We start from the raw sequence: 22,637 nt of genomic DNA, 5'->3' as shown, positions 1-22,637 counted from the left end.
ATGAGAAAGTTAATTAGATATAAAAAAAACTATATATTTTTTAAGTTTTAAATTAAAAATTAAGAAAGTTAATCAGATATGAAAAAAACTATAAATTTGATTTTTAAAAATTTTAAATTAAAAATATTATGAATCCTAAATTGGTCTCGTATCTTACCGCGGGACAACCCGCCAAAATAGGACCGAACATGTTGGAATTTTCAAACCCACCTGGTTCGGTCAACTTAACTGGTTCGGTCCATTTATTTTAATTTATTTGATTAAGAATATTAATTGATCAATTAAAAATTTTAAAAATATTTATTTAATTAAATATGTTTTGAATATTTATTTATAATTATATATCTAAACAGATTTTATAAATAAAAATTAATTAAAAAATAAAAATAATAATAATAACATGTCAACCTATCAAACTATTCTGTGATCAAACAGATCGTAATTTTGACTCATTTTTGGATAGCAAGTCAGTCCAATCCAATATTTTCTAGCGGACAAAACCGAGTGTGATTTGCCACTCTACGTAACTTAAGGACTTCTTCTTGGACCTCCAAACACTTCTCCAAAAAAAGATTCTCACTTTATCTCTTAATTAAAAGTAATTATATTATTTTTCTCTCTAACCGATCCATTTTTTAATAGATGTCGACATCCGATATCTTGATTTGTTTTACAAACGTAATATTTTACTTTTTTTATTTTTAAGTTTTTAACTGTTACAAATATCGATATATTACGAATATCGATATCTGGTATTATGTCTTTTTTTCATATACGAATGTTGAGATTATATATATATATATATATATATATATATATATATATATATATATATATATATATTCTTTCTTTTAAATTTAATTTATTTAAAATATTATTTAGTTTTAATATATTATATAAATATGTATTAATATTTTATTTTATTCTTATATTATATATTAAAATATTAATCAGTTAAAAAAAATAATAATGAAAAAATTTAAATAAGAAGAAAATACATGTATACATATATATATATATATATATATATATATATATATATAAAACTGTATGAATTCTTTTAATATGTATTTGAATTGGATGTTTACCGTCGTAAATGAAAAAGAAAAATACAATCCTAGGTGTTGACATATGTAACATGAAAAAAATTAACAAAAGAAATAAAGTATCGACGACATTCATATAACAAAACTAAATATCAGATGTTGATATTAGATGAAAAAAAAAAATACATAACGCTGAATATTGATATCCGTAACAAATAAAATCTTTAAAAGAATTAAAATATTGAATATTGACATCCATATAACAAAATATTGAAAATTAATTAGTTAAGAGAGGAAAAAAATGTTATTAATTAATTCAAATAAATTTTAGGAAAAGTATTCGGAGGTGGAGGGAGAAGCCCTATCTCAATTACTTTGGTTCACTCGAAAGACCATCAATTTTGAAAAATGTATCTCTACCCTACATCTTTTCGGAAGTGTTTTGCTTAGTGAAAGTAGGTTTTGAGTGTTAATCATTGAGCTTGCCACTTGTAAACACTGCAGTGGATACTTAAAAATAACTTTACGTGGAGAAAGAAAGAAACAGAGGTACAAAGAGTTCTGATGTCGTTTTCACACCAAACTTTATATACCTTTTTTACGCTAGTTTTCATATGGTTGAAATGTTTTAAGATTAGGGTTTAATTATTTTCTTGCTTTTTAAATTATTTCCTAAATTATTGAGAATTATCAAGTATTTCTCTAAATTCATAACCATATAAATTCGGGATTATTGATCCTATATTTTTTCTGATTGAAACTTTGTGATCTGATTGCACACCATTATCTTTCACAAAAGATTCTCCTTAAACCTGTTTCATACCATACAACTGTGTTTTTTTACGAAACAAGGGCATTTAGGATACGTCGAAGAATAAATATCTCACTGAAAATTTTTATATTAGAGGAGAATTTTTTTACAAATTTGTTAAAAAAATATTTTTTTTTTATTTTTTCTAAGAATTTTAATTGATAGATAATTTTTTTTATGAATAATTATTTTTTATAAAATTATAAAATTTGTAAGTATTTTTTATAAAATTTATTATGAAAAATATTTTATACAAAATATTTTGTAAAAAAAATGATAGCAATTTTCTATAATTTTTTTTCATAACAAAATTTATAAGTATTTTCTAAAAAAAATCAAAACAAAATTGATAGGAAATATGAGTTTTTTTAGTAATACAAGTTTTAATATGACAAATCAAAAGTAGAATCTACTGCTAACTCATTTTTTAATTAAAAATTAAACTAAAAAATTGGTTTAAGATTTTTTTATATTATATTCTTTAAATGATAAATGTTTACTATGAGGAATCACTACTACAAAAACTCATATTTCATACCAATTTTGTTTTGATTTTTTTTTTTTGCAAGAAATACTTACAAATTTTATTATGAAAAAAAAAATTGCTGCCAATATTTTTGCAGAATATTTTGTTTAAAACACTTATCGCAATAAATTTTGTAGGAAATATTTATAAATTTTATAATTATGTATGAAATAATTACCCACGAAAAAATTATCTGCCAATTAAGATTTAAAAAAAAATAGCAGGAAAAAGTCTATATATAAGAATTTTTAGTAATGAATATTATAATGAATTTAACAATTTCCCAAACACATGTGATTAAAATGAGACCGTAAAAAATGGTACTATGAATGCATGTATTTCCCAAAAAGAGTTTTATTAGATAAATGATGTATTAAATTTATAAATAATTTAATACTTATCAACTAAATTTAATTGTAAATATAAGATATTTTTTAACATAAAAAATTACAATTATGTGACTATTTAATTATAATTTGTAAATGTTAAAGAAAAACTAAACAACATACTTCTAGGCTAAAAAGTTCCTCAAGGTACATTAAAAAAATTTATATCTTTTGCTATTATGCTTTCAAAATGTAACTATGAACACTAACTTTAATATTTTAAAATATATTAATTTTTTTAATATATTTCAAAAACAAAAAATACAGATAATAAAAAAAATGTAATAAAAAAAATCTGAATTCACAATTGTTTCGATCAAAAAGCACGTGATCAACAATAATAAAGTTATAAAGTCATAAAGGACAATGTTCCATTGGACCGACACTGACCCATATACATAAGTCTTGCTTCCATAGAGATAACATCAAAATATTTATGGAAGCTATAAAAACTTGGTTGTAATAGTTGTAATAGAAGGACCATTTTTATAGATGAAAAGTACCTTACTGCGAAAAAGAACTATTCTCATCCACACGACTCAAAAATATCTGGATCGAAACAAGAAAACACCAATCAATAAACGCATGTAAATTGTATGTCGTTTGTTTTTATCATAATAGATGATGCACCATGACTCACACTAATCATGAGCGACATTATCAGTCACAAACTTCACTTTCCTGTATTTTCACTCAACTCCATATTTCTGAACTTAAAATATCGACTTTTTTTTTTTTATTTCTGGGTCATTTTGATCATAAATTTGTAAAATATACATTTATAAAATAGGATTCTTTGAAAATTTTATTGTAAAAATGGGTTAAGTCATCATGAAAAGGATGATAATATTAAATGTAAAGTCGTCATCCACTCAGTTGATCTCTTTTTATTTTTTTCAAAAAAAAAAAATTGTCGAAGTAGGGGACAGTTTCTATTAGTGTGAACTGAAGTCGTCGTCTTATATAACGACTTCACTTTTAAGTTGTTTTTAAATGTTGCAAATTTATATTTTTTTTTCAAAATTTTCATTTTTCAATTTTTTAACAGTTTTTATTTTTTACAAAATTTTGTTAATACTATATTAATGTTTATTTTTATTTTTATTCCAATTTATTTTTACCACTTATTGTTCCAATAAAAAAAAAACCTAAAATTGAAATCGTCATTTATGATGATGACTTCACTGTTCACATGAACAGTAACCAAACATTTATATGACGACTTTATTTTTTTAAGAAAAAAAGAAATAAGAAACCGGTTGGATGAAGGACGACTTTACCTTTAATATCGTCTTTTGTGACGACTTAACCTTATTTCACAAAAAAAAAATTAGAAGGAACTTTTTTACAAATTCGACTTAAAATCAACTCCCAAATAAAAAAAACCTAAAATATCTCATGTATACCTACGGCTCATGTATTTTGACCATGAAATATTAAATATAATTATATAATTTAAAATATTATATTTGCATTCAAGCGTCAGAAGTTTTAAACAAAATAAGTTAATTTTTTTAATTGAGTGAAACTTAAAATTTATTTTTTAACATAATATCAATCTGTTAAAATATATTCTAATAAAATTTATGTTGATTGAGAATATCATTATACTCGTCATTCACTGATTATCAAATCATTTATTAATATACAATTTTATGCACAAGATATATGTAATTTGATATAGAAATTTAAGCCAAAGTGAATAATAATCTATTAGGATAGAGGATCAGCTTCGTGTTGAAAATTAGATTATATGTTAGAGTGATACTTTTATAGTGATAGTGTATGCTTGCTAAGAGATAGGGTAACAAGAAAAGAAAAAGTAGAAAATGTAATAAATGAGATAACGTAATAAGAAAGACAGAAAAAGGGTTAAGTTAAAGCTAGATGAAAAATACAAGGTCAGCAATATCATCGTACTGTATTCAAGTGGCAAACAAACATATGTAGATGTGCATGGACCACACAAAGTTGAACAGGTACAACTAAAGCAAGAAAAATATCTTACCATGATAGCAGCAGGGAATTTATCCTCGTGTAAATAGTAACTAAAAAGAAGAGAAAATCCCCAGCTTCAAATATAAATGGAGATTCTATCTCTCAGAGTTCAGTGTGTAAGAAGAAACCAGAATCAAAATGGTTATCACATCCGCTGCCACACACCCAGATGAACAAGATGAGTGTCTATCATCAACGTTTGCTTCCAGATATGTGCGACAACCTATTCCCAGGTATGTGTCTTTTTCTTGGAACTTCGCATTTAGTATGTGTCTACTAGACGAGGTTTCTTTGTTGTGATGGGGTGGAAATGTTTAATGCAGGTACAAGCTGCCAGATAATTCTGTACCAAAGGATGCTGCTTATCAGTTAATAAACGATGAGTTGATGTTGGATGGCTTACCGAGGCTCAACTTGGCCTCGTTTGTCACCACTTGGATGGAGCCTGAGTGTGAAAAGCTCATCATGGCCTCACTCAACAAGAACTATGTTGACATGGATGAGTACCCTGTCACCACTGAGCTTCAGGTCTGTCACTTTTCCTAGTAATTTGGTGCCTTCATGTGATCAAAACACATTGGCCTTCATGGTACATTAAAAGTTTTGTTCTTTAAGATATGTTCTGCAACCAAAATCTTGAATGGACTGCAACATCAGTGCTTTTGGAGTCTTTTGCAATGACTGGTACACTAAAAGTTTTGTTGGATTCTGCAGAATCGGTGTGTGAATATAATAGCAAATCTATTTCATGCTCCTCTAAGTGAACAAGAGACTGCAGTAGGTGTGGGAACTGTGGGATCATCAGAGGCAATAATGTTAGCAGGTTTGGCTTTCAAAAGAAAATGGCAGACCAAGAGAAAAGCAGAAGGAAAACCATATGACAAGCCTAACATAGTTACTGGGGCTAATGTGCAGGTGGGTTGATGCTATGAACTTTCAAACAACTTTTAAATTGTGATAGCTGCATGATCATATCATGGGAAACAGGCACACATAAAAATATGTAATCCTGTGTGTTCTTTGAAATTTTCTTCACAGGTTTGTTGGGAAAAATTTGCAAGGTACTTTGAGGTTGAGCTGAAGGAAGTGAAACTCAGTGAGGATTACTATGTCATGGACCCTGTGAAAGCAGTTGAACTGGTGGATGAGAACACTATCTGTGTTGCAGCCATTTTGGGGTCAACTATGACCGGAGAGTTTGAGGATGTGAAACTTCTCAATGAACTTCTCACAGAAAAGAACAAGGAGACAGGTTGGGGTACCGAAATTCATGTAGATGCTGCAAGTGGGGGGTTTATTGCCCCATTTCTCTACCCTGATCTAGAGTGGGATTTTCGTTTGCCATTGGTGAAAAGCATCAATGTTAGTGGCCACAAGTATGGTCTTGTGTACCCTGGTGTTGGTTGGGTTGTCTGGAAGACTAAGGAAGATTTGCCAGATGAACTTATTTTTCACATAAATTATCTTGGTTCTGATCAGCCAACTTTCACATTGAATTTCTCCAAAGGTAGTGTGAGTTATTTGATTTTCAATGCTGAATGTTTCAGTGTAATATTCTTTTCTGTAGTGTTTCTCATTTGAGTGTGTTTCTTTTAACAGGATCCAGTCAAATCATTGCTCAATATTACCAATTTATTCGGCTTGGCTTTGAGGTAACCATGTTATCATTCTCTTGGTGCTGAATCTTTTTATGCAGTTCAAGCAAAAGAATCCTATTTTGTCTTATGCTTTTTGTTATTCTTGTTGACAAAAAAGGGTTACAAAAACATCATGGAAAATTGCTGGGCCAATGCGAGAACTCTGAGGAAAGGAATTGAGAAAATAGGGAGGTTCAACATCATTTCCAAGGACATAGGAGTTCCAGTGCTGGCCTTTTCCTTGAAAGACAGTAGCAAACACACAGTGTTTGAGATATCAGACGAGCTGAGAAAATATGGGTGGATAGTTCCAGCCTACACAATGCCACCAGATGCAGAGAAGATTGCAATTCTGAGGGTGGTGGTGAGGGAGGATTTCAACCATGGTTTGGCTGAGAGACTTGCTGCAGACATAGACAGGGTTGTGAAGCTCTTAGACACACTTCCTAGCCTCAACACAACCAATGCTGCTCATGTCACACCCATCCCCGCTGAGCCTAATGAGAAGGTCAAGAAGAGTGAAAAAGAGACTCAGAGAGAAGTTGCTGTCTACTGGAAGAGATTTGTGGAGGGGAAGAAACTTGGGGCATGCTAGACTTTTGGCCACTTTGATGTGGTGTGAGTTAAGGTGGTGATTTATTATCGATGTTCTTGTTGTTTCTGAGTGTGTAATGGCTATGTACAATAAGCAATGTCAATGCATGACATATTCTAATAGTCTGTGTTGTTCTTGCCTAAGACAACTTTCTCTTTTCTAATAATAAAATGCCACTATTATAAGTCTATATACACTTTTTAACATAATAATAATTGCTCTCTCAAATGTGCTTATCATTGTTCCAAGACTGTATTTCTTGTTAGATGTGGCTAGTTTCACGTACAATGATAACTCTCATTATTTACTTCGTGATTTAATTTGAGTCCTTTATTAATATATTAATATTTATTCTTTTAAAAGAATTAACAACCCATATTAAGTCATCTCAAAAAACAAAAAATATAAATAAAAAAATGAGAGTCAAAACATAATTTTTCTTCGCATGATAATCATCAGACAAAATAACCTATTTAAAAAATAATCGAATGACTCCATTGATTAAGGGTGTTTTTGGATTCCCGTTTGAGATTTGAAACATAAGTTAAAAAGTCTTAAAAGTTAAACCTATTTGTTTGTTATAAAAATATTTGTTTCATTGAATGTTAAAATGTTTAAAATAGTCTGTACCTTCGAAGTAACAATGTTTTTATTTTTACGTTTTTGTTGCATTCAACAAAACTGACCATGGTCAACGAAATTCCAAACATACATTAAGATTTAACAAGTGAGGTGTAGGCAATAAAAAATAGAATTTGCATGAAAAATATTAGTTCAAAGAAAATATTTAGATATAGAGGTAATAACACATGTTCATATTCAGAGATCTAAGATAGCTCCAAAATCTCAAATTGAATGAAGATAAATATTATAAACAATATAAATTTATTATTTAAAAATTTAGATTGAGTATGCTATTTTGTGAGTTTTTTTTTCTCTATAAAAAGTCTAATTAGTGATGTCAAAAGTAATAAGTAAAAGAATCACCCTATACTTTAGTTTTAGAGTCTAGGCATGTGAATATATATTATATGCAAAAATTAAAAAAAAATTTATAAGACTATATTTTTGTTTTAGAAACTCAAATTAAATTAATTTTCCTTGTACTCAACTATAATCCATAACTTGAATTGAGTTGATTATAGGTGAATGGAGTAAGTCATTTTTTACTGTGTACAATAAATATGATCCAAGTATAATTTTAATTTTTAATAAAATTTAATTAAAATAACTAAATTATATATTTAAAATTTTAAATAAATTTAAAAATTTAATTAAAAAAAGTTAAATTTACATATTTAAAAAAATGAAATACTAAATTTAAGATAAGAAGAAATTTTGATTTAGTGAAAATTGATAAAAACATATTTAATTTTTTCTTTATTTAAAAAAAATCACAAACTCACGTACAAAATCAAAATTATATTAAAATAATAAAATGTCAGAAAACATTGCTCTAACACTTGCATTTCCGTCGCCCCCTTCTTGTCGTGGAAGCGATGCCGTTTTGAAGCATCAACAAGCATCCTCCGCAGTAGGCTCTGCTATCTCTCGTTCCCTCTGCTCCTAATAATCACTGAACGGCAATTCCACACATACCCAGATATAAAAACTCCATCTTTTTCATCTACTACTTGTTTCTGAACCCCCTCTCACTCTCCTTTCATTGTCTTCAACTCCCACACCAAGATTACAATTATGGGTATGTTTCGTAGGTACATAAATTCTCTGAAAACCCCTTCATTTTCACTGTGCATCCACCATTATCGTCACATCTTCAGAAACAAAGTTCTCGCACAAGTTGAATCCACACTTCACTCAACAAGGTTTTCACCCTGTCATTTCTCTGTTCATTGCCAAAGGCCATCTTTATCTGATAATAAAACTTCTTGTGTGCGCTTCATTCAATACTCATTGCCCTTGAACTATCATATTGCTTGTTATATCCCTAAACGTCATTACTGTGCAGAAACTGTTTCCATGAATCAGGATCTTAGTTGTTGTGAGAGTGAAATTGATCAGGTGTGTAGCACAATGGTGGAGGGTAGTGGTTTAGAAAGTGATGTTGGCAAGGTGTATAGCACGATGGTTGAGGGTAGTGGTATAGAAAGTGATGTTGGCAAGGTGTATAGCACGATGGTGGAGGGTAGTGGTATAGAAAGTGATGTTGATAAGGTTTATAACACTATAATGGATAATTTAATTGGGTTTAACAATTTGGAGGAGGCTCTTGGCCAATTGGGGATCCCATTGTCCACTCCTTTGGTCATTGGGGTGCTGCATAAGCTTAGATATGATGAAAAAATTGCATTTAGGTTCTTCACTTGGGCTGGTCATCAGGAGAATTATTCACACGAGCCTTGTGCTTATAATGATATGATGGACATCCTATCTAGTACTAGGTACAAGGTGAAACAGTTTCGGATAGTTTGTGATATGTTGGAATATATGAAAAGGAATGACAAGATTACTGTTCCGGTTGAAGTTCTGATGACTATTTTGAGAAAGTATACTGAGAAGTATCTTACTCATGTGCAGAAGTTTGCAAAGAAGAGGAGGATAAGGGTGAAGACACAACCGGAAATAAATGCATTTAACTTGCTATTGGATGCTCTATGCAAGTGTTGTTTGGTTGGGGATGCTGAAGCTCTATACAAGAAAATGAGGAAAACGGTCAAGCCTAATGCAGAAACGTATAATATATTGGTTTTTGGGTGGTGTAGGGTTAGAAATCCAACTAGAGGGATGCAACTACTGGAGGAAATGATTCAACTGGGTCATAGACCTGACAATTTCACATACAACACAGCCATTGATACATACTGCAAAGCTGGTATGATAACAGAGGCTGTTGATCTTTTTGAGTTCATGAGAACAAAAGGTTCAACTATGTCTTCCCCCACTGCCAAGACTTATACGATTATAATTGTGGCTCTTGCTCAAAATAATAGAATGGAGGAGTGTTTTAAACTTATAGGGCATATGATGTGCAGTGGTTGTCTTCCTGATGTCACAACATATAAGGAAATAATTGAGGGAATGTGCGTGTGTGGAAAGGTAGATGAAGCTTACAAGTTCTTGGAAGAGATGGGAAACAAAGGTTATCGACCTGATATTGTTACTTATAATTGTTTTCTCAAGGTCCTTTGTGACAATAAGAAATCTGAGGAAGCACTTAAATTATATGGAAGAATGATTGAATCGAGTTGCATTCCTAGTGTTCAGACTTACAATATGCTGATTTCAATGTTTTTTAAGATGGATGATCCTGATGGGGCATTTGAGACTTGGCAGGAAATGGATAACAGGGGTTGCAGACCAGACAGTGACACATACTGTGTGATGATCGAGGGGCTATTTAGCTGCAATAAGATGGAAGATGCTTGTTTTCTTTTGGAAGAAGTGATAAACAGGGGAATAAAGTTGCCATATAAAAAGTTTGACTCCTTTTTGATGCAATTGTCTGTGATTGGTGATCTCCAGGCGATTCAAAGGCTCTCAGAACATATGAGGAAATTCTATAATCATGGCATGGCTAGACGTTATGCTCTAAGCCAGAAGCGCAAGAGCATGAGTTTAAGAGGGAGATAATAGTTAAAATTTTCTTTCTTGAGTTTGTGCTATCTGTCAGGAACTGAAGGGGCAAAATTAAGAGGGTTCTTCTCATGATAGGTCAGACAAAGATTTTCTGCAAGCATGGCAAGTTATAATAGCATTCACTATTGCAGATACTGCCTTAAAGCTTGCCTTGCATTACATATTGGACTCATTCATTGTGATAACTAGTTGCATCTCTGAACATATTCTATTGGTCATGCTGTTTGGTACCGATAATTTTTGCACGAAGAACTGTAGGTCTCTTTATCTTTTCTACTCTCATTTTTAATTCATCTAGAGAAACAATGGAAGCTGCCACAGACACATTTTTTATTGAACAATGTTGGTTAGTTGATGCAGCCTAAAGATGGAAGATCCATGTATGTATTTATTGTTACATTTGAGGACAAAGGTTACACTTCTGCATGATGTGGTAAACTTTATTACCTTCAGCATAAAAATTATACCATTATGAGATTTTACATTGCATTTTGGGAAGCCATAGTTTACTTGGACTTTTTAAAGTACAATCGTAAGATATTGTCTTGTAAAATTATTTGTAACATTCTATTTTCTTCTTGTATAATACTTGTCCCCGTTTGTTTTGATGTTTCTTTCATCTAGGAGGCTTGTTTGTTTTGCTGAAGATCCAGTGGTGGTAAAGGGTGGAGTTTGTTAAAACATGTCTGGCCAGTGATTTGATATATGTGATTAAGATTAAGATCATTCTCTGTGAATGTTTTCAGTGTTTATAAACCATACCACAAAGATATGGTTGTACATTAGAATGTATTGTTAATCGTTCTATCATGTTGTAAACTTTGTTGAAAGCTAATATGTAGCAGCCATTCTTAATTTAGCTCTTACATTTTCACAGTAATCCAATGTCAATTTCAAAATGTTATAAGGATAATCAAAGAGATATAGATGTGTTTTAACCTATGGGGACAATGATGTGCTCTCTCTATTGAATGAGAATGTTTGTTGAAGATAGTTTTTTAACAATAATATTTTAAAAAGTTTCTTAAAATATGTTTTAAGAGAAAATTATTTTATGTTTTCTAAAAGTTCTTATGGAAAAAGTTGTCCAAATTGTCATATTAAGGAACAAATTTGTTTCCCAGCTGTTAGTTTTTTTCAAAATAAAAAATTATAAATTTAATTAAATTTAACACTCATTTGAGTTGCGTCAATTTTGAGCGTTTGAACTGCACCATTTTTCTTATTTTATTTTGAAAAAAACACATTTTGTATTAGTAAAAAAAAATCATAAATGAGTAGCACAATTAAACAATAAATTTAAAAAATAAACAAATTATAATTTAATAAACAAACTATTCATGTAATCTAAGAGTGCATTGGTGAAACCATTAGGATTTTTTTTTTTTTGGTGTCGTCGAGATCGATACTAGGAACTTATGAAGTATTTAAGTTGAAAAAAAAAATACTGGGAACAGTATGTAAATATTTTATTTAATAATATATATTAAATATAATTTACATTTAAAAACATCAAATATATGTTTTTTAATGAAACTATTTTATCATTAAAATGTAATTTTAGCATTATTTTTTCACTAAAACCATGTATTATTAGGTTATATTATTTAAGGATTTACACATTAAGGATTAAATTTACTATGTTTTACATATTCAAGAATTAAATTGATTACTTATTTATTTATTTTAATCAATAAACTTATAAATAACTTAATATTTTAAAGGCAAATAGATGATGTGAGAGATTTTTCTCCCATTCTCGAAACATTTAGTTAGGTTAATTGAAATGGGCTCGCGCGTGGCTTTAAATGGGCTTTCTAGTATTCGTTTCTTTCATTTTCCCCCCATTTCTTCCAAACTAAGGATTTTCTAGCGCCAAACCTAACCCTCCTCTTCTGTTCAACACTGGGATTCCAGAGAGAGAAAGAGTGTGTGACAGAGAAATGAATGCTTCAATGAGGAAAAAGGTTCAAAGGAAGTGTAAGATAATAGGATACAATCTCAAAGTCGATGCTCTCGACGAGATCCTCTCCTTCGCATCTCACTTCGAAGGCAACGAGGACGAAGCAATCGATGTCCTCCTCAAAGAGCTCGAAAAATCTCGTAATCACTCTCTCTCTCTCTAACTTATTTATTCAATTTCGATTCTATTTCTGAAATGCTGAACAAATTGCAGTGAAATCCACCATAATCGACAAGGAGACAGTGCACCGTGTGGTGAGCCAACTGCTGGAAGTTGAGGCGGACGTGGAGGATAGCTCCGATCCTGGCACCAGCACTTCTTCCGCCTTGCGCGTTGTCGATGCGTTTGACTTCCCGAAGTATAAATACGACACTATCAGAAAGCAGTTCTACGAGTAAGGTTTTTCGTTCTAGTTTTTCCTTGTTTGGTTTGCTCTTAGGAATCGAAGGTTGGCGGGAAGTTCCTTTAACGTGATTTTTTTAAAAGAAATTTGAAGATGCATTTGCGGTTTTCATACAAGCGAAATAGAGCTTTACATTTAAAGGTACATCGATAAGTGAAATAAGAATGTTTAATAATTTGATTGCAAACTGAAAATATAACAGAAAATCGCAGCAAAAGCACTATTGAAAATTCGGTATGTTCTTTTTTTTTTTTCTGGGTTTTCTTTTATATTTGCCTTGTGATTGAATTGGAATGTACTAGCTTTGGTGGTTGTTGGTTTTATTGAACTCTTATTCCAGAAAATGGAAGCTTGGTGGAAAAAGAAGTTGGATATTTAACCAAAAGCTGGGGAAATAGATGTCATGTTGATGAGTTCTATCGTGTATTGTACGACTCATCATCTTCATCCTATTGCAGAGCATGTTGTAGTTTGATTGTATATTTTAGATGACCACAGTTAAGCAATTTATAAGTTTTTTTTTGTTGGTTGTTGTCTTGCACTTGGACTTGATTAGGGCCATGCTTCTGTGTTTCTTGTTTTTGTTCCAGGCACACGGGCACCTTGTCTATTCACGGAGAAGCATCTGCAAAAGCAGCTTTGTACAGGGATAGGTTTCTGTTGTTGTCCCAGAGGCTCTCTCGTGACCAGCATTTTTCCAAACCTGCTTTTGAATCTGAATTTTCTCATTTCGGGAGTTGTGAGGTACTGTGGGTGTTTCAATTGGCTATGAAATCAATCTGTATGTCAGAGTTTATCCATGGTTGAGAATTGTGTTTTCAAATTCTTACATCCAGTTTTTCTTTTTGAGGAGAATTAACATGCGATTTTTTGTTATGCTGCATCAGATATCTCCTATTCAATCTCTGGTTGGGCAAACAGGTAGAAAATGGGTGATGGGCGTAATATCTCAGCTGGAAGATGGCCATTACTATTTGGAAGACCTTACAGCTGCAGTTAAAATTAACTTGTCCAGTGCAATATCCTTTAGCGTTTTGACAATATTTTCTTGTATATATTTTGTAAGAGCTATACAATTTCATTAAATGCTTTAAACTAAATTGCATTTTTCTTCCTTGAGAGATGCTTAAATCTAAGTAATCGAAGGACCTTGGTGCAAAGAGCTAAAAGTATAAATGTCATATTTTCATTAATTTTTTGCTGATTTTGTATGCTATAACTCATAACAGCTCAAATTTTACATGAGCTTGGATCTATAATCATCTGTTTCTTTGACTGGCAATACAAGATAACTACAGGACTCTTTTCAGAGAACACTATAGTTGTGGTTGAAGGGGAGATGCTCGTGGAGGGTATTTTTCAGGTTCTTGTTAGCACGCCCTTCTCATTATGTGCTTCGTGATATATTTATTTTGTAAAACTAATGTATCAATTATTTTGTAACTAAGAAAGCAATGATTTGTAAATTGTATCTATTATTTGGAGAATTTAAACTCGTCATATTTAGGAAAACAGAACTTCGCATATAAATATTAGGTAAACATCAAACAGGAAAAAATTATAGTTTTTGTACTCGAAAGATGCTAAAAGCTAAGGAATTAGTTACTTTAACTTCCGTTCTGGCATTCCAAAACCTATGTAAGAGGCTTAGGAAATTGTTGCCTATTTAACTTAAATCTTGATAAAAACTGCTTAAATTCCTGAGCTTGTTTGAGTTTTTTAATCACGAGAACTTAGACCAATTTATTCTGACTTCTGATATTTCCACTCTGATTTCTGCATAATCATTGCATTTTTTTTCTCTGCAGGTCTTAACATGTGGATTTCCTCCACTGGAGGATAGAGATAAGTCGCTGAAAGTACTTGCAGGGCATGACTTTTTTTGTGGTGGTACTTTAACGAAAGAGGAAACTGTATCCTTATGATGCCTTCCTTGTATTCAATTCATCAAGTTTATTATTATTATTATGAAACTTGAAGTTCTTATGGTATCATACTCCAATGAAATTGCATCTTTCCTAAACCTTTTTAATAGATTAGACTGGAAGAGATGGAGAAAAGAGCAGTAAATGACATGTTTGTCATACTTTCTGACGTTTGGCTAGACAATGAAGAGGTACTTTGCAACGTAGATTTGTTTCTCTTCTTTTCTTCATTTCCTCTAGCATCTTGTTATTAATATGAAACTTGATGTAATCTTGATGGTTTTTTTCCTAGAGAAGGCTTTGACAAAGCTAGAGACTGTTCTGGATGGTTTTGAGAGTGTGGAAGTGGTTCCTTCCTTATTTGTTTTCATGGGAAACTTCTGTTCTAGGCCATGTAACCTTTCATTTCATTCTTATTCGAGCCTCAGGTGAATTTCACTTCCTATGTTTGTATTTCATTCCGTAACAGTGATAACTAGAAGTCGGGAATTAGGATGTTGAATAGTTAGGCAGATCACATTATTTGATGTGTCATGTGTCATTATAATTAGTTTTAATAAAAGCATTGTTGTTACTACTTAAAAAGGGATATTTATTATTACGTAAGGATATAAATAATTAGAAAACTAATATGCAGAATGCAGTTTGGTAAGCTGGGGGAAATGATTGCTGCCCGTACACGGCTGAAAGAGCAGAGTAAATTCCTGTTCATCCCAGGTCCTGATGATGCAGGTATTGACATTGTTGATAGTTATTGCTCTCATCGCTATTTCCTTTATGCGTTATTCATCACTTTTAGCAACTTCTTCCAGGTCCTTCTACTGCTCTTCCTAGGTGCGCTCTACCAAAATATTTAACTGAAGAGCTCCAAAAGCACATACCCAATGCGATATTTTCAAGCAACCCTTGCAGGTTAACGTTACATTTAAATATTATTTCATGAGACATTCATTAATTGTGCATTTTGGGCTCGATAGTTGCTTGGGAAGCTGATTTTAACAACTTGCATCTGTTTGGCTACAGGGTCAAATTTTATACCCAAGAAATTGTATTTTTCCGCCAGGATATGCTGCATAGAATGCGTCGCTCATGTCTGATGTCTCCTTCTACGGAAGAAACTGATGATCTTTTCCAACATGTAGTTTTTCACTCGGGTGTTTTCTACTTTATTTTCTTATAGGTTTTAGTTTCTGGAATTTTTTACAATATTAGCTTCTAAAATCCAACTCACGAAATTTTGGTTTAAATTGCAGCTTGTTGCTACCATAACCCATCAAAGTCATCTCTGTCCACTGCCCCTAACTGTTCAACCTATCATTTGGAATTATGACCATTGTCTTTATCTTTATCCAACTCCTCACACGGTACTGCTCATATTTGAAATTTTGTTGTGGCAAAGATATTTAAATCATGTTAGGAACATACAAGTCTACTTTGCAAGCTGACTGCATATTCCAGTTTTTGGGTAGTGTCGGAAATGAAAGGTCGTAGATCAAATTTGCATGCAATACTGAATCTCTAAACTCATTTTCATTTTTTTTTCTTCATGGGGTATTTGTTAGAATGCAGTGGGTAAATTCTGGATATCTGTTTATCTTTGAGCCACTACATTTTTTAACTTAAGGGAATAGTATATTTGAATAGTTAAACTCTTGTTGTTTTGAGAGAGGAAAGCCAAAATTCACCCCCCCAAAACTGGAAGTATTAACAATTTTTTTATATCTTTACTGGTCTATTCTATTTGGCATTTCGCATCTCACATCTCTAGACCTTGAAATAATTCGTAATAAAGCAAGAAATGTTGACCGTAATCTGACATTTTCAAAAACGACTGGTTTACTTTATCTTGATTTGTCTCAAAGCCATAAAAGAATGTTCTTATGCTGATTATGTGTGGTTGTGATATCTTGATCCAGATAGTTTTGGGTGACAGAAGTCAGCAGAAAGCATTCAAGTACACAGGAATCACTTGTTTTAATACTGGTTCCTTCTCTATTGACAGCACGTTTGTGGCATATCGTCCCTGCTCTCAAGAAGTTGAATTGTCAGCCTTGTAGTAAACTTGGCATAGTTATTGTTGGTCTCATCCTCTGATCATTAGCATCTCGGACATGCGGGCTTTGCTATTCTTTCGTGAGACATACAACCATTAATAAAGCTGGAAATCTGGAATTGCTTCCTTTTCCACTTGAGAAGATTGAATTCACAGCCGTAAGCTGTAATTCTATTGTATCATATAAATTACATTGTTAACCAGGCAAAATTGTTGTATGGTAGGTGTCTGCTAATCTAGATCTAGTTGAAGCTGTGAATTTTTATGTAGATAGATACTACTTGTTAGTGCATACTACAGAAGATGTGTTTTATATATATAGACTTAGCTACGATATGTAATTGTTGAGTTATCAACCAATTATTTCATGATTTGTTCACAGGCATAGCTTGGTAACAGACTCATCAATTTCCATCATCCTCATAATTTTCAAGCTTTCCAGTATGCATGTTATGTTCTTATTCCTAGTTTGAAAGTTTTGATTATTCTTCCGATGAATTGTTTTGTTACACTAGTTTTTTCGGACATGGCGATGCTACCAGCTTACGTCTTCTTTCCTTTGAAGGCCACGTGGGTTCTCATGTATTGAGTATTATTACAAGGTGAATATTCTTTTTCCAGCTGTATTTTTCATTGACAAGACTAGGATTCGAATCCGATCAATTTGGACGTGGTTAAGTAATTGTAGGTTCTCTTGGATAATGTATATTTTGTTTATCGTACATATTTAAAATGAGCATTTTTATAGAATGGTTGAATTAAATAGTTGATCATTCTCATGTGGTCTGGGTTCAATCCTAGTGAAATGAATTTCAGCTTGAACGTTATACCAATAGGTAGACGACCATGACATAATTTCCATCAACATCGTCACTATGAAAAGATAATTCTCAAGCTTTCCGGGTTGTTTTGATTAGTAGTTTCAAAGTTATGCTAATTAACAATTTCGGTGAGTATTACTCCCGAGTTTTGCATTCATGTCTATGACGAGTAAAATAATTTAATATCTTCGTTTTATTAAATCAAGAAAAATCATAAATGTATTTCGTTACTTAAAATTAAGAATAATTCTCTATCAGATGCGTATAACAAGGATCAGAATAAAGGGTGGATTGTTCTTATGAAAAATTGTCCCCTAAGAGAAACCAACAAGGGAAACTAGTCCCCCATAGCTTCATTCCGAGGACTGATTTTTATCACATAATGAATAATTTAAGACAAAAAAATAATAAATTTAATGTTTCTTTGAAAATTTAGCACAACACTTAATATAGTTTTTTTTCGTGTTAAATCACCCCTTAATGGAGTATTATTTTCTAGAACAAACCATTCCGTTTATATTTTGAATTTTAATCAGATCAATGTATTCTGAACAAGTTTAATCCTCCGAGTAATTGATTGATTAGTTTTACAGTTTGACAGTAATTCGAGATTGTGACTGCAGGAAGAGATTTTGGTGGCAAGAAAATCCTAGAAGAGATGCAGCAGAGGATACATGATATACAATGTAATGGTAGTACTGCTGCTCATTAGTGACAATTTATTTCTCTAGCTTTTAGCCTTTTTGTTGCAGTGACACCTTGCAATACTGCAAATGTTGAAGCATGACGCAGTCAAAAGCCGATACCTAAAAAACAGAATCCTTTGTAAGTAGTAGCTAAGCTAAATTTTACACATTTGATTGAACATGCTGACCAGAGAATCTCATAATCATTGCCAGCGATAAAATCAGTAGGCTTGCAAAAAGCCCCATGAATAACATGCAACAATCTAGTCCAGACCACGAAAAACCTATTATGGAACACTATCTAACCCCAATCCTGACTTTCATTTTCAGATGCTGCACACAAGAACAGCTGCATATAGTGAAAGGGGATGTTGCCATAGCCACAAGCTGAAAAGCAAGCACTTTACACCTCCACCTATGTGAAACAAGGATCAAAACTGTTCCGAGAGAAAAATGGTTCAAACTTCCTTCATTACTTGGAATACATGGTGACAGAATATCGCTCGGCACACTGAATTTACCAGTCTTCATTTCACAAATGGCACCCCTGACCCCACTCTTTGAGCATATCGCTCATACTCTCTTCCAAAAAACTGCCTCAAAAAGAATTCTTCGTAAGGTATTCGCTTGGCGAAAAAACGCCAGACAACAGCTGCAAATGCAATAGTTGATATGGGATTGCAAAGCATTATTTGAGTACCAACAGACCAAACTAGAAACCCACAGTACCCTGGATGACGAATATATCCATATATACCATGGGTAATCAGCTTGTGATCATTGTCGTGGTATATCTTTATAAGATGTGTAAAAGCTTTCCAAGCTGTCAAAATTCCCATCTTCCTTATAATCTCCCCAATCACAACCAGTGCCAGACCCAAGTCACTGATCACCCAGTGTTCCTTCATCTCAGGTACCAAAACAATCTCAATGCTGTATTCAAGCACCGAAAAGATCATCGCCAGAACGTAGTGTTTGCTAAGCAAAAGCGACCTCAGAGTTATATTTGATCTCCCATGAATGATAGCTGCTAGAAAATACTCAGAACTGTGAAAGAAGACAATTGCAAAGAACATTTGAGATAACTGTCTGCAAGCCGTGTAGCTAAGGATTTCTGTCATTTTGTTCAAACAGAGTCAATCAGTTATAGCTTGTTTGCAGTCTGGTTAGTTTAAATGTAATTTGATATGCCACAAAAAGACTTGGCTGATGAGGTACAAGTCAGACCTGAAAAATGCAATTTGTAATGTAAAATCAGTATTGGAAATTCAATTCCATCACCAAGAAAATGCTTCAAGTAGGGCATCTGTAAAAAATTAGATAAGGATGGATCAAAACAATAGAGTTAATTCTCAAACAATAAATTCTGGGTTTGTTTCAATGAAGACAGGATCTTTTAAGATAAACTTCTGCAAAACCACTTGCATGAAAAAAAAAAAATGCGTATGTTAAAAATCAACTTCTGGAGAAGTTAGTGTGATAGAATATTTGCAATGCATGTACCCACTTTAGTTTTTAACTTCAATTTTTCTTCTCCTATAAGTGTTTCTGGAGTAGTTTATGCAAAATATAAAGACACAGGTTCCAAATTCAGAATACTGTCATGGTGTTTGGAGGGCATTACCACGATTATCAACAGATTCTTAAGCCAGATAAATTGTAACAGAGGAAACCAAACCTTACTCCACAAGGAAGGGTTGCATGAACAGATCAAACAACAATACACGATTCTATGAAAGAAAAATATATTTTTCAACATATGTCATGCCATAATATTCAATCACAACCACCAACAAAAGAAAAGGGCTCTCTATAAAGTGCCCAACCAACTTAGAACTTCGTCAAATATTCATGACAAGCTAAATAAATCAACTTTCAAATTTCAGTAGCATCAATTTCTACTTTTACCTCGTTCTTTCGGTAAAAAAAACATCGTTTCCTAGAAATTAACAAGGGTTATCTAAAACAGCTTTAAAAAATGAAATTACCCACAAATTTACAGTATAATCACGACAACACATCACATGAATTAACCAAAAATGCACACGCCAATTATCAACACGATAACAGCACTTCCACAATAGGTGAATGAATAAAAAACAAAAGTAATCTATTTCATAGTCACTACTGTATAACGAATACCCTAGACCCTTGCCAATTCCCAGAATTATAGTTGATTAAAATATATAATGAAAAGAAAAAAGAAAGAAAGAAAAGGTGCCTAAGAACCTAAACAACAAAAAGAAGAGAAAAAGGAATTTCAACAGGTATCTGGTATAAAAATCGAAACTTCCAGATTCGTACCTTGTCGGAAATGTTCGAATCGCAACCTGGTAGAAAATGAACCATGGCGAGTGGGGGAGAATTGGAGCCAAATAACTGTTGAAAACCCTAATTCAGGAACAAGAAGATGACTTGCACAAGCTTAATGGTCACATACCATTTATTTAGAAATAGGTTTCTTTTTTTGCACTTTCTTATAATTTTTTTTCCTAATATAACTCTTGAAATCTTTTGTCGTATGTTACATGTGTAAGTAAGAGTAATATTTCCGAAATATATATGTGTGTAGTATTTATTTAGAAAATATACACATGCCTTAAGTTCATTTTTAAATATTTAATAGCATATCAAATATGATTTATTAAATTCAAGTAAAATTATTAAATATATTTTAAATAATAATAGATCCTAGATCAATAGGAAGGTTTGCAAAATCAATGACTGAGTTCTTCAGACTTTGATTACATGCAATCGGCACTGACTTGTCAATATTTCAAGACCTTTTACATTTTTCAAATAACTCTAAGCTAGATTGATCAAGTAAATTCTTAAAAGCATTAATACCAAAACAAATATTTGAACGAATCATTTGCAACAAAACCATGTTGGCTGTGATAAATAAAAGGCTAAAATTCATATTCATTCATCATATTCAATAAAAGGCTAATTCTTTTAAAATATTAATTAATCATTATCTTAACACGATATATTATTGTCGGGATATTATTTCAGTTTTATTTATAAATATGTATATAATGACTGTTATCACATAGGATTCTTCTCTTTTGCGTATAAAATAATTCATATTTCTATTTTAACTTTATAGTATAATTGTTGTTAACCATTTTTTTTAAGAATAATTATTATTTTGAAATTTGATGAATAATTTTTTTTTTCTCTGTTTTCTTTCTCCGTCATACCTATATCCAATAATTTTGTGTCAAAATTTGAAATGAGATTCATATAATACAACCTTTATCTTCCCTGCGGCAAAGAAAGGAGTCCTAATGAAACGGTCTTAAATTAAAATTAAAGATGACAATTTGGGGCGGCCCCACCAGCACCTGGCCTATAGGCCCACACAATATTTCTTTTGGGCCTCCATGTTTCTTTGTTGGGCTTGCTATGTTTGTCATCTGTGACTCCATTTATTTCAATCCTCTTTCTATCATTTGCCACAACACTCAAGAACCCACACAATACGTCACACCATCCAACAATGTTGTGTTATCTATTACCAAATTTTCTGTTACCTAAAATAATCTGAAGTATCACCTACCTATTCTTTTACATAGCCCATTTTAAACATATATCTTCAGCATCAGGTAAAAGTCAATCAACCGCTGATTAAAATTTTAATTATTGTGACTCATAATAATCAAAATTTAATTCAATAACTAAACAATCTTAACACAACAAAACAAAAGCTACTGGTGATTCTCCATGAATAAAGAACAGTTTTATATGGCAAGTGATGGATGTACGTGTACATCAGGTGTACAGATCACTTTTGATTTTGTTAAAATTATTATTGAGTATCTGAAAAAAAATATTTTGTTCTCTAATTTTATGTATTTTAACTTGTTGACCGCTATCCTACAATAGACTTATGTTTGTATTTAAGAGTATACAAATACATCACTTAATTTGTCCTTACAGATCTTAGATTTGTCACTTATTACTGACTCATTTCGTTATGATCTACTTTTGTTACATAAGTCATTATTAAAAAATATATATTTTCTGCTAATTTTGTTTTGAAAATTTTTTTATATGGAATACTTATAAATTTTGTTATGAAAAAAAATTAATTTTTTTGTAAAATATTTTATATAAAAACACTTTTCGTAACAAATTTTGTATAAAATACCTACGAATTTTATAATTTTGTAAGAAATAGTTACCTA

General features: G+C 31.7%; 4 protein-coding genes across 8 annotated transcripts; 3 read left to right on the top strand and 1 right to left on the bottom strand.

Annotated features, from left to right (window-relative positions):
- Window positions 1-4,763: 4,763 nt before the first annotated feature.
- LOC114182739 (glutamate decarboxylase 5-like) lies at window positions 4,764-7,189 on the top strand. The gene is made up of 6 exons (XM_028069673.2): window positions 4,764-5,000; window positions 5,091-5,295; window positions 5,482-5,682; window positions 5,806-6,274; window positions 6,367-6,419; window positions 6,523-7,189. The coding sequence occupies exons 1-6, from the start codon at window positions 4,906-4,908 to the stop codon at window positions 6,997-6,999; spliced, it is 1,500 nt and encodes a 499-aa protein (XP_027925474.1). The 5' UTR covers window positions 4,764-4,905; the 3' UTR covers window positions 7,000-7,189.
- Window positions 7,190-8,447: 1,258 nt separating this feature from the next.
- LOC114180335 (Pentatricopeptide repeat (PPR) superfamily protein) lies at window positions 8,448-11,476 on the top strand. Of its 4 annotated transcripts, none has more exons than XM_085672144.1 (3): window positions 8,448-10,850; window positions 10,957-11,029; window positions 11,221-11,476. In XM_085672144.1, exon 1 carries the CDS (start codon window positions 8,698-8,700, stop codon window positions 10,588-10,590), a length of 1,893 nt encoding a protein of 630 aa, XP_085528270.1. In that variant the 5' UTR covers window positions 8,448-8,697; the 3' UTR covers window positions 10,591-10,850; window positions 10,957-11,029; window positions 11,221-11,476. The 4 variants fall into 4 exon arrangements, with proteins under 4 accessions (XP_085528270.1, XP_085528269.1, XP_085528268.1 ...); XM_085672143.1 differs by having other exon boundaries at window positions 10,948-11,029; XM_085672142.1 differs by having other exon boundaries at window positions 10,957-11,476.
- Window positions 11,477-12,433: 957 nt separating this feature from the next.
- On the top strand, window positions 12,434-17,319 carry DPB2 (DNA polymerase epsilon subunit B2). Its single transcript, XM_085672711.1, has 13 exons — window positions 12,434-12,699; window positions 12,773-12,953; window positions 13,553-13,706; window positions 13,850-13,982; window positions 14,249-14,325; window positions 14,771-14,875; window positions 14,998-15,078; window positions 15,185-15,315; window positions 15,525-15,619; window positions 15,700-15,799; window positions 15,911-16,025; window positions 16,141-16,251; window positions 16,804-17,319. Exons 1-13 carry the CDS (start codon window positions 12,540-12,542, stop codon window positions 16,942-16,944), a joined length of 1,584 nt encoding a protein of 527 aa, XP_085528837.1. The 5' UTR covers window positions 12,434-12,539; the 3' UTR covers window positions 16,945-17,319.
- A 1,122-nt stretch (window positions 17,320-18,441) lies between these two features.
- Window positions 18,442-20,924, bottom strand: LOC114181981 (protein-S-isoprenylcysteine O-methyltransferase B-like). Of its 2 annotated transcripts, XM_028068709.2 has the most exons (3): window positions 20,752-20,924; window positions 19,675-19,753; window positions 18,442-19,561 (listed from the first exon to the last, which is right to left on the bottom strand). In XM_028068709.2, the coding sequence occupies exons 1-3, from the start codon at window positions 20,794-20,796 to the stop codon at window positions 18,975-18,977; spliced, it is 711 nt and encodes a 236-aa protein (XP_027924510.1). In that variant the 5' UTR covers window positions 20,797-20,924; the 3' UTR covers window positions 18,442-18,974. The 2 variants fall into 2 exon arrangements, with proteins under 2 accessions (XP_027924510.1, XP_027924511.1); XM_028068710.2 differs by lacking the exon at window positions 19,675-19,753 and having other exon boundaries at window positions 18,442-19,674; window positions 20,752-20,923.
- Between the last annotated feature and the right edge of the window lie 1,713 nt (window positions 20,925-22,637).

The sequence above is a fragment of the Vigna unguiculata genome, chromosome 4 (genome assembly GCF_037176805.1).
Source record: "Vigna unguiculata cultivar grain cowpea cultivar isolate G323 ecotype 2 chromosome 4, ASM3717680v1, whole genome shotgun sequence".
Lineage (NCBI taxonomy): Eukaryota > Viridiplantae > Streptophyta > Magnoliopsida > Fabales > Fabaceae > Vigna > Vigna unguiculata.
Note: the sequence above shows the minus strand (reverse complement) of the source record. Positions and strands in the feature narration are given on the sequence as shown.